Source organism: Nematolebias whitei, chromosome 15 (genome assembly GCF_014905685.2).
Source record: "Nematolebias whitei isolate Nwh7 chromosome 15, NemWhi1, whole genome shotgun sequence".
NCBI lineage: Eukaryota > Metazoa > Chordata > Actinopteri > Cyprinodontiformes > Rivulidae > Nematolebias > Nematolebias whitei.
In genome coordinates, this window is record NC_056512.1 from 45,069,724 (window position 1) to 45,085,106 (window position 15,383).

General features: G+C 39.4%; 3 protein-coding genes across 3 annotated transcripts; all 3 read left to right on the top strand.

The window, feature by feature from the left end:
- The first annotated feature begins 590 nt into the window (after nucleotides 1-590).
- hsd17b1 (hydroxysteroid (17-beta) dehydrogenase 1) lies at nucleotides 591-3,617 on the top strand. Its single transcript, XM_037688753.1, has 6 exons — nucleotides 591-687; nucleotides 831-992; nucleotides 1,068-1,247; nucleotides 1,377-1,470; nucleotides 1,548-1,731; nucleotides 3,465-3,617. Exons 1-6 carry the CDS (start codon nucleotides 591-593, stop codon nucleotides 3,615-3,617), a joined length of 870 nt encoding a protein of 289 aa, XP_037544681.1.
- Nucleotides 3,618-6,575: 2,958 nt separating this feature from the next.
- si:ch73-141c7.1 (coenzyme Q-binding protein COQ10 homolog, mitochondrial) lies at nucleotides 6,576-9,843 on the top strand. Its single transcript, XM_037688754.1, is given in 6 exon segments — nucleotides 6,576-6,726; nucleotides 6,952-7,012; nucleotides 7,014-7,108; nucleotides 7,191-7,383; nucleotides 7,681-7,782; nucleotides 9,640-9,843. Coding segments are annotated over 6 exon segments (708 nt in total). The 5' UTR covers nucleotides 6,576-6,631; the 3' UTR covers nucleotides 9,802-9,843.
- Nucleotides 9,844-13,069: 3,226 nt separating this feature from the next.
- Nucleotides 13,070-14,565, top strand: LOC119421389 (complement C1q-like protein 2). The gene is made up of 3 exons (XM_037688755.1): nucleotides 13,070-13,363; nucleotides 13,449-13,583; nucleotides 13,682-14,565. The coding sequence occupies exons 1-3, from the start codon at nucleotides 13,111-13,113 to the stop codon at nucleotides 13,966-13,968; spliced, it is 675 nt and encodes a 224-aa protein (XP_037544683.1). The 5' UTR covers nucleotides 13,070-13,110; the 3' UTR covers nucleotides 13,969-14,565.
- Nucleotides 14,566-15,383: the final 818 nt, after the last annotated feature.

Sequence of the window (15,383 nt, forward strand, 5' to 3'; positions counted from 1 at the left end):
ATCATTTGCTATTTTTTTTATTGTGGCTACCATTCTGCTATGTTAAGGTTATAGCTAGCCTTTTGCTACTTTTACATAACTATCAGCTAGTTTGGGGTTTTAACATACATAGTATTTAACTGCTTTTAGGTTTTAGTTAATGTTTTTCTGCTTTAATTTTTATTTTTTTGCAACTTCTAGCTCTGGTTTTAGCTACTGTTTTGCTCCTTTTAGCTAGTCTTTCCTTAACTTTGCTATTTCAGTTTCAGTTTTGTTCAGCAAATCTCAGCTCATTCACACAGAATATTCATAGAAACTGTAATTTCTAGTTGTTTGTGTTGCTTGAAGTTTTAAAAATCCAGCCCAAAGCTAAAAGCACTTTCCCACATCTCCCTCCCAAAACAACCGGAGGACATTCTTCAGCAAGGGCATGAAAACAACGGAGCGACTCCAGGTGGCCGATAACAGGCAGATGTTCAGGATTACGGGGCCTTGTGATAATCTGAGGAGGGTTTTCATAAGTTTCCATCCACATCATCCGGCTCATTTCGTGCTGATTGGACTTCGCTCCTGCTGCTTTCTTCTCTTCTAACGCTGTTGAGCAAAGCTCCATGGAGAAGAAGGTGGTGCTGATCACGGGCTGCTCTTCTGGGATTGGTCTCAGTTTGGCTGTCCGGTTGGCCTCTGACCCCAACAAGACATTCAAAGGTAACCGCAGCGTTCAGTCATGATGCTTATGATATCTTAGAAATTTAGGAGTGGTTCAAAGTTTTGTCATTAAGACACAAAGACTTCGTCTGTTTTAGTCCAACATGTGAACAACGTGCCACTAAGTGCTGCATTCTGTTTAGTCTACGCCACAATGAGGAACTTGGCCAAGAAGGAACGTCTGTTAGAGTGTGTGAAGGGCCTGCACCAGGACACCTTAGAAATACTTCAAATGGACGTGACTGAGCAGCAGTCCATCCTGAAGGCTAGAGACAGGATTGTGGAGAGACGAGTGGACATTCTGGGTATGCTCAAACCGGATTAGGCCGAAACGGATGCAACTGTTGGGTGCCGATGTGACACTTTCTCATTATTTTTAGTGTGTAACGCTGGTGTGGGCTTGATGGGGCCACTGGAGCTGCAGTCTTTGGATTCAATGAGACATATTCTGGAAGTCAACCTCTTCGGGACCATTCAGACCATTCAGGCCTTCTTGTCAGAGATGAAAGCGCAGGGCCAGGGACACATTCTGGTCACCGGCAGCACCGGAGGACTTCACGGTGAGATAAACAAAGGATAACAAAATCTCAAACGGCTAAAACTAAAATTTAGTATTTTGATAGAAATCCTTTTGGCTGACTTTAGTGAACATGGATTTTCCAAAACAATCCATTTGAATGCTTTCAAAGGTCTGCCCTTTAATGAGGTCTACTGCGCCAGCAAATTTGCAATCGAGGGAGCGTGCGAGTGTCTGGCTGTCCTTCTGCAACACTTCAATATCCAGTAAGTTGTTTTAAAAACGTATCTTTATCTATGACACACAGTAAATGCCACTAATAAGTAAACGGTTTTATTGGTAGTGTGACTCTGATTGAGTGTGGTCCAGTCGACACCGACTTCCTGGTTAACCTGCAGAAGGCGGAGCTTGGGGATCCATCTCTCCAACAGGTGGATGCCCAAACACTCAGTCTGTATGAAAAATACCTGCAACACTGCAGCAGTGTTTTCCAGAATGCTGCTCAGGACACTGAAGACATCGTGAAGGTGTGTAGCGTACATAACTTCACCTGTGTTGTGTAGCAATACTCAGAAGGTTTGAAGTGCATGAGCTAAAATACTTCAGCGTAAATGTCTATTTTTTTTCCAGTAGATCTAGATCTAAAGTAATCTACTTTCTAATAGAAACATAAACAAAACTAGAGCAATTACATTTCCTGTGAAAATGCAATGTGAAGGCTTATTGCTGAAGAATTTGCAGAAAAACAGCTGAAACTAGCTAAAAACTTGCTGAATTGTACCTGAAATGGAAAAACAGGCCCAAACTAGCAGAAGAAAGCAGAAATAACACATATTTGTCAAAGTAGGTTTAAACAAGCAGAAATTAGCACAATTAGGAAATTAGCTACAAAAGCTGAAATTAGTAAAAAAAAAAAAAATCAGCTAAATAGTAGCTGAAATAACAGAACATGCTGAAACTAGCAGAAAAAAGCTGACATGAGAAGAAATAAGTTATTTAAGCTGAAAGTAGCAGAAATTACCACAAAAAACTTGAATTTATCTGAAAACAGCTGAAAGTAGCTGAAAAGCTAAAAAGGAAGCTTAAAATGTAGAACAAGCTTAAATTAGTAGAAGAAAGAATGTTTGCTCAGTTAGGCTGAAAGAAGCAGAAATTAGCACAAAAAAGTAGAAATTATCTGAAAAAAGCTGAAATTAACACGACAAAAAAAAAAAAAACAGCTGAAAATAGCCACAAAGTCAGAAAGAAGCTTAAATTGCCTGAAGGAAGTGGAGAGAGCACATGCTTGCTGAATTAAGCTTAAAAAAGTTGATACGACTCAAAAAATGTGGGATTAGCTGAAAATGTTAAAATTTGTATAAAAACAGCTAAATATTAGCTGAAATAGAAGAAAAAGGTGAAACTAGCAGAAATAAGATGAAAGGAGCAAAAATTAGCACAAAAAAGTAGAAATTATCTGAAAAAAGCTGAAATTAACACAACAACAAACAAAAAAAAACAGCTGAAAATAGCCACAAAGACAGAAAGAAGCTTAAATTGCCTGAAGGAAGTGGAGAGAGCACATGTTTGCTGAATTAAGCTTAAAAAAGTTGATACGACTGCAAAAAATGTGGGATTAGCTGAAAATGTTAAAATTTGTATAAAAACAGCTAAATAGTAGCTGAAATAAAAGAAAAAGGTGAAACTAGCAGAAATAAGATGAAAGGAGCAAAACAAGCTGAAACTATCAGAACAAAGTTAGAAGCACAAAAATGTTGTAGTTAGCAGAAAGAATCTAAAAGGAGCACAAAACAGCTGAAAACACAGCTGAATTAGCTGAAAAAAAAACTTTAAAATTTGAACAAGGAAGCTGAAAGAAGCTGAACCAGAACAAAATGTGAAAGGAGCAGTAAAAGATTGTAAACAGAGCTAAAGATTTGAAGGATGGAAAATGAGCTCAATTCTTTTTCTATGGGGAAAAAATGGCCGAAAAGGCAAAATATTTCAAAAAGCTAAAGTTGCACCAATATCAAAAGTCATAGCAGGATTGCCCTGAACGAGCCGAACGTTTTGATTTATGATTTGTTGAAATAGCACAAAAACTGTGCAACGAGAAAGATGCTGAAAAACGTACGAATCACAAGAGTGTGAATGCTTCATAAACGTTCATAAATAACTCATGTATGTCCAGAAATATTACTGATAAAAATAGTTTCCTCCGTCATGTCCAAGGTCTGATAGAAGAAAGCGATGTGCTCCTGTGTTCGTTCGTGTCCTGCAGGTGTTTCTAGCTGCCATCCAGTCACCCAGCCCGGCCTTCAGGTACTTCACCAACAGCAGCGTGCCGCCTCTCGAGCTCAAGGCCGCACATCCAGATGGAACACAATACATCAGAGACATGGGCAAGATCATTTTTACAGACGAGGAACAATGATTTCAAGCGCTCGTTGCTACCACTTCATCTTAGGGTTTCTGTGTAAAGATTAACGTTAGCTCTGCTAATTTTAGCTCATGGGCAACAAAATGGAATGGCTCAATGCTTTATTTCTGTGCATCGCTTATCATTGTTGGGGAAATATTTGCCTTTTGAGTCATGCCCTCGGTGTCTGCATTCGTCTAGCTCGCTCCCTGTTTGCATAATCCTCTGGTATTGCTGTTTTTCTACGATTTCTTATGTATATTGTTTAAGTGGAAATGTTTAAAAAGTACGTCTGTGAATTTTGGCTTGCTTATATAAAAATAACATCGTCTTTTTGTTGTTGACTTGCTGAAAAATGCACCCTAAAAATACTTTCCACAAAAACAAGGTGTTAAACAAACATTTAAACATTAACCAAATTGTCTTGAAATGCCTTCTGCATGTTGTAAGAAAGAATGAAATAGTGTACTTTAGTAGTATTTTTTTAAATATTTGACTTTAAATCTGATCATAAATGACAATTTCCTGTGGGATCAATAAAGTTCTATCTTATCTTATTCTAACAGGTTTGTTTGAAAGTATTTCATTTACAAGTAATTATTTCTCTGTTCTTACTGTGCATTCTTAATAAACAATAAGAAATTGTTAGTGGGAGTGGTGGTGCAGTGGTTAGAGAGGCTGGACCTTGGATCAGAGGGCCGTGGTTCAACTCCCTGGACCGACAACATCAAGGTGGAAAAGGTGAAACACCCACAGCTGCCTCCACCTTCACTTGACCAACTCTGTGCCCATGAGCTCATCCTTTAAGGCCCCGCCCCCAGCTGCTCCCCAGGTGCCTTGGATGGCAGCCCACTGCTTTACAGGTGTGCTCACATGTGCAATGGGAAAAATGCAGATAATTAATTTCCCCAATGGGGATTAATAGAGTACAATAAATAAATAAATGATATATAATTATGAATAGCTTTTAAATTGGTGGCATGGTGGAGCAGTTGGTAGAGCTGCCGCCTCTTAGCAAGAAGGTCGCCGGATCAAATCCCAGCCCAGGGTCCATTCTGGGTGGAGATTGCATGTTCTCCAGGTACCCCAGTTTCCTCCCACAGACCAAAAACATGCAAGTTAGGCTGACTGGTAACTCTAAATTGTCCCTAGAGTGTGACTGGTCCACCTGCCTCTCGCACAATGACTGGGCACCAGTGACCCCAGCGACCCGAAAATGGAGAAGCGGGTAAAAGATAATGGATGGATGGATATCTTTTAATTTCTTGTCATGGTAAAGTTTATCTGGATTAGAAAATAAATCTCGTGCATTCTGTGCAGGAAGTCATTGGTAGACATGACGCTGTTGTTTTCTAATAAAACAGTGAAACTGGTGCGGGTCCTGGGACAAGAACTCTACCAACACAAGTTTTAATTTAACATCAGCAGAGCTTCACTCAAATCTTCAGTCTTAATAGAAATCTAAAAAAGGTGTCAAATCTAAATAAAGTAAGTTTTTCTTGTGTGAACTGAATTGTTACAGGAAACAGGTTTGATCAACTCACTCTCTGTTTAAAATGTCGAGGAATAAAATCTGAAGGAGCCGAGATCCAGTTGGAACAGCTCCCGGCGTCTTTGTGGCGTTTAGTTAAAGGATGAGCGAGTTCTCCTGCAACACCGAGGCAGGTTATCTTGTTTGTACGTATCTCCACAGGGCTGATTAAGGCTTTTACATCCGTCCCAGATCAGGCGCTCTAATTCCTTTCTGAGGATCCGTGTTTGGATCCAGCACACACCAGTTTGGCTGTTAGCACACAGCCTCTTCTTCGTTTCACCTCTGGTTTAACCATTACAAAGGTCAGCGTTGTGACGTCAACACCTCTGTTGCATCAAAGTCCAAGTTCGTCACGTCCAGAGCTCGAACTTTCTGGACGCAACAACACTAGTGAAAATGTTTTTACATCCCTGGTTGCCAAACCTTTGGTCGTCAAACACACAAAGTCTTTATTTAAAACTTATAAAGAGGTTTGTGGAAAATATATGGTTTAACTCGTAAGTTAGAACCCACGGCGAAGCATCGTTTTCTTTTTATGGCTCTTGCTGGAAAACCTAAAAAATGTCTGAGAGTGTTCAAACTGCTATTAGTTCATCATCAATTTAACAAGTCCATCCATCCATCCATCCATCCATCCATCCATCCATCCATCCATTATCTTTACCTGCTTATTCCATTTTGGGTCACGGGGGTCGCTGGTGCCCATGTCCAGCAATCACTGTGCGAGGGGCAGGGTACACCCTGGACGGGTCGCAAGTCCATCACAGGGACACATAGAGACAAACGAGACAAACGAGACATTCATTCTCTCACTCACACCTAGGGACAATTTAGAGTTACCAATCAGCCTAACATGCATGTTTTTGGTCTGTGGGAGGAAACCGGAGTACCCGGAGAAAACCCACGCATGCACGGAGAGAACATGCAAACTCCACCCAGAAAGGCCCCCGGACTGGGGTTTGAACCAAGGACCTTCTTGCTGAGAGGCAGCAGCTCTACCAGTTGTGCCACCGTGCTGCCAATTTAACAAGTCTTACATCATTATTATTATTATCGCTTCTAGAATGACTCTTAACTGATTTAATGCACATTTGAATATAATTTGATCCCACTCATTTTAATCAATTTAATTAAGCCTGTAAAATGTTTAAAATGTCGCACTTTTGAGAAAATAAATAGTTTGATTTGCTTAACTTCTCTTCAAACAGGAAATAAAAATAAAACTTTTTTTTTCTGACCTGCACTCTTTGGAGACTGACAGACCAAATTAAATATAATATTATTATATTTAATACATTATTAAGTAAAAGTAAATCACTGATTTCATGTTTGTGTTTAAATCGCCCACGAGTCTTGTAATTGGTCAGATCCGATGACGCAACTCGTTACGTAACATGTATCTCCTTATATGGCGCGTCGCGCAACTTCTCCCCGCTCGGTGCAAGTGGCGGCTTTAAAGTGGAGTCCGCGTGGAGGTTTCTCAGTAAACTTCACGATGAGCAACAACACGAGCTGTCGTCTGTTCAAGGCGCTGCTGGACGTTCATTTCCTGAGAGCAGCTCAGAGAAACACGAGAAGAACTCTGTCCAGGTGAGTCGGAAGTTATCAGCTGAGAGCACAACTACTTCCTGTGTACAACCCCACTTTAATCAGGTCATTTCCTCTCGGGGGTTTCCAAGATCAATCACCTATCGATCCAGATATTTTGCTTAAAGAAAAGTGTAACAAGAGCACTTTTGTACTATACGTTAAAGGCATCTTCATACCGAGTTGTCTTCATACACATTTCTATATAATATGAATGTATTTTCTCAGTAGACACATGGGATCTTGTGGGACTGTGGCTCAGAGGAGGAGCCTTCAGCTCCATCCTGCCCCCCCCCCCCATGGAGACACCCAGCCGCAGCTTCATCAGCCTGGCTGTTCCCATCAGCACCCGCAGGATGGAGTACTGCGAGCGCCGGACGTTGCAGTAAGAGCCTCCTTATGGTCAGGATGCAGGACAAGTGTGAACTTTATGACCCTCAAGTTGTCGTCTCCCTGTGTGCGCTCAGCTTCGCTCCAGAACAGATCTACACCGTGGTGGCCAACGTGGACGAGTACCAGCATTTTGTTCCCTGGTGCAAAAAGTCCCGGATGATGACGGGACCAAACGGCGCCATGCGGGCAGAACTGGAAATAGGTTTCCCTCCCATCACTGAGCAATATACCTCTGAGCTGACCTTTGTGCCAAACCACCAAATCAGAGTAAGTTCTTCACCTGCCACATCCATGAAATCAACCATTCCATTACTGATACAGCCCCTACGTTCTAAAATAGTTTCTCTTAAAGAAACTCTTCGAGCTTGTCCTTTTTTAGTTTGAGTTCTGATGATCTTGATTAAATGTGACGTGTCAGCAGCCCTTTGGAGTGAAAATATTAAAGCAGCCGTATTTTCTTCTTTCAGTTGATGCATGTTTTTAGTTTTTCTGTGTTTTTGCAGAGAATTAGGATTAAAGTTTGTCTTGGCGCCAGAGGGTGATGCATGATTTGTTTTGAAACAGGCCGTGTGCACTGACGGATCGCTCTTCAGCCATCTCGAAACAATATGGAGGTTTACCCCTGGAGCCAAAGACCCATCAGGTTCATGCAAAGTGGATTTCTTTGTAAGTTTCTTTTAGGTAAAATAAAATGTCTAGAGCTGAGTTTAATAGAGTTTTTTTTTTTCAGCAATAATATAAAGAAACAACAAGTAATTGTTCTAACTTATAATAAATCTGCAACGTTAACCATCTCACTGATTTAAAGGACAAAACTGCAGAGATCAGGTTGCTTTCTTGAAGAGGAATTAATTGTAAGTTCTGTGCTGATGTGAAAGGATTAGTGACTCGGAGGAAGAGTTAAATAAATCTCATTAGGCTCTAAATTTAGTCTTCAGCAGCATGATGGTGTCCTTTAAGGATGGAAATAGCCGTGAGCTGCTGGAACGCTGTTTGACATTAAAGCTGGCTCAGATGATCCGCGGTTAGCCAGGAACTGGTTCACTGAAGCCGCTGAGAAGGAGCTGCTGTCCGTTTTATCACGTCTGAACACGCAAAAGAAGTGACGCTTAAACATCAAAGAGGAACTAGAGAAAATGCATGTCCTGCAAAAATGCAATGTGAATGCTTATTGCTGAATGTGCTGAAAAACTGCTTAAATGAGCTAAAACCATGCTGAAATGTAGCTGAAAAGGAAGAATAAGCCTAAGTTAGCAGAAGAAAGCAGAAAGAAAACATATTTGCTGAATTTGGTTTCAATAAGCAGAAACGAAAGCAAAAATTAGGCACTTAGCTAAAGAAAGCTGAATTTAGCAACAGACAACAACAAAAAAAAGCTGAAAATTAGCTGAAAGGCAGAAAGAAGCTTAAACTCCTAGGACCTGACATGTACATATGCAAGAGTTCGGGTCTTAATAGGTTAAACTACCAGAAGGAAGTGGAAGGAGCTGAAATGATCTGGGAAAAAAATGTGGAAATAGCTGAAACGGCAAATTTAACACAGAACAGCTAAATAGTAGGTGAAATAGCAGAAGAAGCTTAATTGGCAGAAAAAAGCTGAAAGGAGCATAACAAGCTGAAAGTAGCAGAAAATACCATGGACAACTTTGAATTTGTCTGAAAACGGCTGAAATGAGCTAAAAATGCTATAAAGGTAGCTGAAAAAGAAGAGCAAGCTTAAATTAGCAGAAGAAAGCAGGAAGAACATATTTGCTGAAAAAAAGCAGAAACGAGCACAAAGTGAAAATTATCTGGGGAAAAAGCTGAAATTTGAAAAAAAAAACCTGCTAGAAAGTAGCTAAAAAGCTGAAAGAAGCTGAAATTACAAGAAGGAAGTGGAGAGAGCACATTTTTGCTGAATTTGGCTGAAAAAAGTTTAAATGAGTGCAAAACGTGGATTTAGCTGAAAAGGTTTAAATTAGCATAAAATGCTAAATGGTAGCTAAAATAGTAGAAAGACCTGAAACTTGTCGAAATAAGCTGCAAGGAGCATAACAAGCTGAAACTAGCACAAAGAAGAAGAAGCACAAAAATGTTGTGGTTTAGAAAGAATCTGAAAACGGCAGAATTATTATTATTTTTAATAAGGAAGCTGAACCGGAACAACATGAAAGGAGCAGTAAAAGGTTGTAAACAGATCTAAAGATTTGAAGGATGGAAAATGAGCTTGATTCATTTGCTATGAGGGGAAATGAATGGCAGAAAAGGCTAAATATTTCAAAAAGCTAAAGTTGCACTAATCCCAAAAGTCACAGCAGGTCCTGGACGAGCTGAACATTTTGATTTTATGATTTGTTGAAATGTGCGGCACAAGAGCGATGGCGAAAAACGTCCATAAGAAAAATGGATCACAATAGTGTGAATGCTTCATAAAACATTCACACTATTAAAAACACAGTTACCCCACTAAGATGTCTTGAGTGATTTCTAACCAACCTGTGGAAAATATCTGGCCAACTGATTTAAAGTGTGTTTTTGTTTTAGGTCTCATTTGAGTTCAGGTCTCTGCTGCACTCGCAGCTCGCCTGCGTGTTCTTCGACCAAGTGGTGAAGCAAATGGTCGGTGCCTTTGAGTCTCGCGCTGCGGCGCGTTACAGAGTCGAGCCATCGTCCAGGAGGAGCGCGGCGGTGCACAACCCCTTCTGACCTCCATGACGTCCAAACTTTATTGAACTTTGAACCGTTAACGCTGCCGAAACTAGCAGCAGAACGTGACCGACGCTCCTCCCGTTTGCACTTCCATACTGAAACTATTTACTGTTTGCATCAACCAGAAACTCATTTATTTTAAATGTATATTTATTAAATGGAACAAAATGAATGTACTGTTTTTTTAAATCTTGTTTTACACTAATAAACGTTTTGTGAGATAATGAGCGTTTTGTTAATGCACCTAAAGATGAACAAGAACTGACTTTGGTAAAGATTTATAATGAAGATGATCATATATTTATTTATAATGAAGATGATCATACAATGTGTAATTGCTTCCTCATTGTTATCATAAAAATAAAAACTTCAGAGAATAGTTGCACAAGGACCAAAACCCTTGAGCTGCAGCCGACACTCCTCTCTCCCTTTCATCTGAAAACACCAAGGTCCTTCTGAGAAACACTTCAAGGCAAGTGGTGCCGATTTTACTTTGAAAGTCTGTTTTCAAGAGTTTGAACTTAAAGGTCGAGCGGCGGCATTTATTGCAGTTATTGCTGCATTTTTGAGTGAACTGATGCCTGGAATAGTGGATCAAAGTAAAAATGTCAGACGTTTGCATAGTGTGCAAGTTTACTGCGACAAACTAGCGAGGTATTGGATTGCACATGTCGGTGTCTTCTAGTTGAACATTTAAGAAGCAATGCTCGGTTTATATTTTCAATAGTCAAGTTTAGGAGTTTTAAGCAGCATGACGGCTGATCACCACTTCACACAGATCAGCTGACTTACAGGTGCAGCAATAGACCGTAATTAAAATAAGTTAATTTGTCCCAAGCTTTTCAGCAGGAAATCTGTTCTTTTGCAATCTTCTGTTTTTATTTGAACTCCTATTAAACAATGAGTCTTTTCAGCTTTAATGCAAAATACAATGAAGGAATTCAGAAATCTGTTTTAATAGTTTCATGATAGCAGAACTGTTTTTGTCGTATTGTCCTCTCACTGCAGCACCTTCAGTCGTGACTGAGGCCATGGAGGTGCTCCACAGGAAGTCCTTCCTCCCTGTACCTATCAAACTTTTCAACTCCTCCCCTTTCTACACAGAGGACAACATAAACTAGAGAAATTATATTTCCTGCAAAAATGCAGTGATTGCTTATTGAAGAACTTGCTGAAAAACAGCTAAAACTAGGTTTAAAAAAGCATGCTAAAATGTAGCTGAACTGTAAGGGCAAACCATTAGCAGAAGAAAGCAAAGAACACGTTTGCTGAATAATTCAGCCTGAATTAGGTTTAAATACGCAGAAAGCACAAAAATTAGGAAATGAGCTAAAAAAAAGCTGAAATTGGCAGAAATAGCTGAAAAGACAGAAATAAGTTAAACTACCAGAAAGAAGCAAAAAAAAAAAAAGCTTAAATGAGCTAAAAAAAAGTGAAATTGGCTGCAAAAGCTAAAATTAGCATACAACAGTTAAATAGCTGAAATAGCAGAAAAAGCTGAAACTAGCAGAAAGAAGTTAATTAGGCTGAAAGTAGCAGAAATTGCTAGGAAAGATGTGTATTAATCTGAAAACAGCTTCAGTCAGCTAAATGGCTAAAAAGCTACCTGAAAAGGTAGAACAAGCTTAAATTAACAGAAGAAAGCATAAAGTGTTTGCCCAATTAGACTGAAAGAAGCAGAAATGAGAAGAAAAAAGTGGAAATTATCTTAAAAAATCTGATGAAAGAGAGTTAAAAATCAGAAAGAAGCTGAAATTATAAGAAGGAAGTGGAGAGAGGCAGTATTTTGCTAAATTAAGAAGAAAAAGGTTCAAATGAGAGCAAAATTTTGGAATTAGCTGAAAAAGCTAAAATTAGCTTAAACCGCTAAATAGTAGCTGAAATAAAAGAAAACAATGAAACTAGCAGAAATAAGCTGCGATGAGCATAATAATCTGAAATTAACAGAAAGAAGTTTGAAGCACAAAAATGTTGGCGTTAGAAAAAATCAGAAAGGAGCACAAAACAGCTGAAAAAAAAACAACTGAAAGTAGCTGAAAAAAGTTTAACTTTGTACAAGGAAGCTGAAAGGAGCTGAAGCAGAACAAAATGTGAAAGGAGCAGTAAAAAGTTGTAAACACATCTAAAGATTTGAAGGAGATTCAATGAGAAATAAAACTGGTGGAAAAGGCTTTCAAAAAGCTAAAGTTGCACCGATACCAAAAGTCATAGCACCCTTCTCCTGAAAGAGCTGAACATGTTGATGCATGATTTGTTGAAATAGCATAAAAATTGTGGAACGAGAAAGATGCTGAGAAGAAAAATGGATGACAATAGTGTGAATGCTTGATAAACGTTCACACTATTAATCCTGCACTATAATAAACATTTTAATATTTCTGTCCACAACGAACCTGTTTTGCACCTTATTTGTTGGTACTATTTTTATATTCTCTGTTATTTTTATATATTGTTTAATTCCTTGTGCGTGACCCTTTGTATTGAATCCTTGGCACAACAATTTCCTGCAGGATCAATAAAGTTCTTATCTTTTTTAATTAATTTGCTAAAAGTCTTTTTACATTGATATGTATTGTGTTTTGACCAGTGAGGATGTTTGTCTGGTACTAAAGTCCCCCAAGAACCACCACCAGACAAATTTAGCAACATTTTAATGAAACTGCATAAAGCATTTCTTGAATGTGCATTTACAACTGATTAATTAATTTTTGTCAGGCCAGGTCAGGATGACCACCACAGCTCATTATACGAAATAACTCAGCCACTTTCACCACAGCTGAGCTAACGTTTGTTGTGGTAGTAGCTGAGTCACATTCACAGTTTTGCAATTCCTCATTTGAAGGTTTAACCAAAACTGATGGTGTGAAGGTCAGCAGAGGACACTAACATGTTGTACCACTACACTGTACAAAACATGGTGCTTGGTCATCGTATAAACTTCATCAGTTCATTCATTTTAATCAGTTTCTATAATCATCTGTATTTCCAGTGAAAGGTTTTTCCTCCTAAATACTCTTAAAGCTCTTTTGATAACTTTTGAAGTAAAGCAAAACTTGGGTTTGTTCAGTCTGGGTCAAAGATGTTTCGTTTCCCGTTCAGCCAGGATCACCCTGGTTTATAATTAACCACCTACTGGTTGGTGGGAGTTCCCAGTTCTGTGAACGGGACATCAACAATGATAAGGAGTGTGCTGGTCCTTTAAAATGGATGTTTTCCTGAAACTGGTTTTTCCTGTTTTGCATAAGCTTTCAAGGCAGGTTCCATACAAAAAGAAAGTTCTCGCATAAACTCAATAAAAGACGAAGGATGAAGACGCTCGCCGTCCTGATTCTTGCTTTAACCTTCTGCCGTGAAACTGAACCCAATGAAAACAATGACAAAGGTTCTCAGCACTCAGGATCAACCAGCTGTTCTAACATCTGTTCCCTCATGTCGATGAGTGAGAAAATGGGAGTGCTGGTGGAGAAAATTGCAAATATGGAAAACAAAATAACATTTCTGGAAACAAGCCTTCAAAAAACTGAAAAAGAAGTCCTGGAGCTACGAAGCCTCGCTGCAGGTAAGATATTTTCATGGAGAACGTTGTTAAAAATGATTTTTTTTGTTGTGTATTTTTTAAATCTGTGATGCGTTTGATGTTTCAGACAAACCTCAGGTGGCTTTTTCTGCAGCTCTCTTGGACTCTGGCCATGGAGACACTGGACCTTTTAGCACTGCCACTCCACTCAAGTATAAAAAGGTTTTCTCCAACACTGGCAATAGCTACAATCCAGCAACTGGTATGTTCGATACAAAAACAGGTAGAACACATAAAAGATAGGTGTAAAAATATAGGGTGCATTTTTTACATTTCTCCTGATATTCCTTGTTTTTACAGGGATTTTCACAGCGATGGTCAATGGGATGTACTTCTTTCGATTCTCCATGTTCAACAACCTCGCTCAAACTCCCAACTCAGTTGTGAGCCTGATGAAGAACAGTGAAAGGTTAACGTCGGTCTGGGACACCAACGGGTCCGACAGCAACGACATGGGCAGCAACGCGGTGGTAATCCCTCTGAAAGTGGGAGACACCGTGTACGTGGAGCTGCAGCCAAACAGGATCGTCTACGACGATGCAATGAACTACAACACATTCACCGGCTTTCTGCTGTTCACCGTGTAATTCAGTGGTTAAAAGTTTCTAAAATCAAACAACCTGCGGCTTCGGATGTTCTCAGTCCATTAAATGGACGTTAGAGTTGTTGTTATCCCCATGGGTAGCGTTCAGTCTGTTCCCTCCTACCTCCTAGTAGGTTTAAAGTTACCTTTTTATGGGTGATAATATGCATCGCGGCTCACGTGTAACACCGGAAGTGTATTTTAGTTAGCTTTATGTAACCCTTTTCCTAAACCTAACCTTACACCTGACCCAGACCACTGACCCTAAACTTAACACCCTTACCCTTGAACCTTAACCTAACCCTGACCCTAAACCTAACCCCCAGACCCGTATAAAACGTAACCCCAAGACCCTTGAGTCAACTTAACCACGTGACCATATTATCAGCAATAACAACATACCTTTAAACCTACTAGGAGGTAGAGGAGGGGCAGTCTGACCGCTAAGTATGGGGATGATAACAACTAATAACAGCCATTTAATGGATGAGGTGAAATAACATGTGATGTTGATGATCACCATGTTGTGAATGGGTTTCTTTTTTTAGTTGCAGTGAGCTGAATAACTGATAAGATACAAGAATAAAATAAAAGTAAATTGCTTGGGATAAAATATGTTTCATGCCATCAACATTTTAAAACTCAGTTGTTGCTTAAACACACATTTATTGTCAAAAATGAGCATTTTCTCATTTGTGTAACAATATCATCATTCCTGAAAGCATTTGGTTAGAAATGTGGAGTGGTGGCACAGAGGTTAGGGAAGGTGGCCAATGTGTCAAAGTTTTAGGAGGGTTTGGACCCAGGAATGCAGACTTGATACAAGCTGATAAAATGAAAGAAACTTTATCAGAACTAAAACAAAGGCTAACGTGGCAGCAGAAACTATTACACAAGTTAAGGATGAGTCTTGAAGAGGCAGGAAGCATCAGCAGACGTGTCATGAGTAACGCACAATGCTCCACTGAGGAAGAACTGAAGGCTGATGAGGGAGGGGCTACAGCTGTGACGGGTCAAACAGGAAGCAAATACCACAAGAAATAAATATAAAAAGTAAACCCTAAAACAGAAAAACAAACACCGACCATGACAATATCAATTGACATCATTTCTAGTACTGTGACCTCATTTCTAGTACTATGGCCTAAACTGAAACCCTGTAAATTAGTCCAAACAATAAACAATGTTCACTTTATTAGTTATTAAGTTGTCCTATATTTTATGGGGTTCCCCAACTTCAATAATATTCTTAATATCCTGAAACTACACATTAGAGAAAACAACACGGGGGAATCTGCACACACATTCATACGGTATATATATTTACACACACACACACACACACACACACACACACACACACACACACACACACACACACACACACACACACACACACACACATACATACTGTACTCT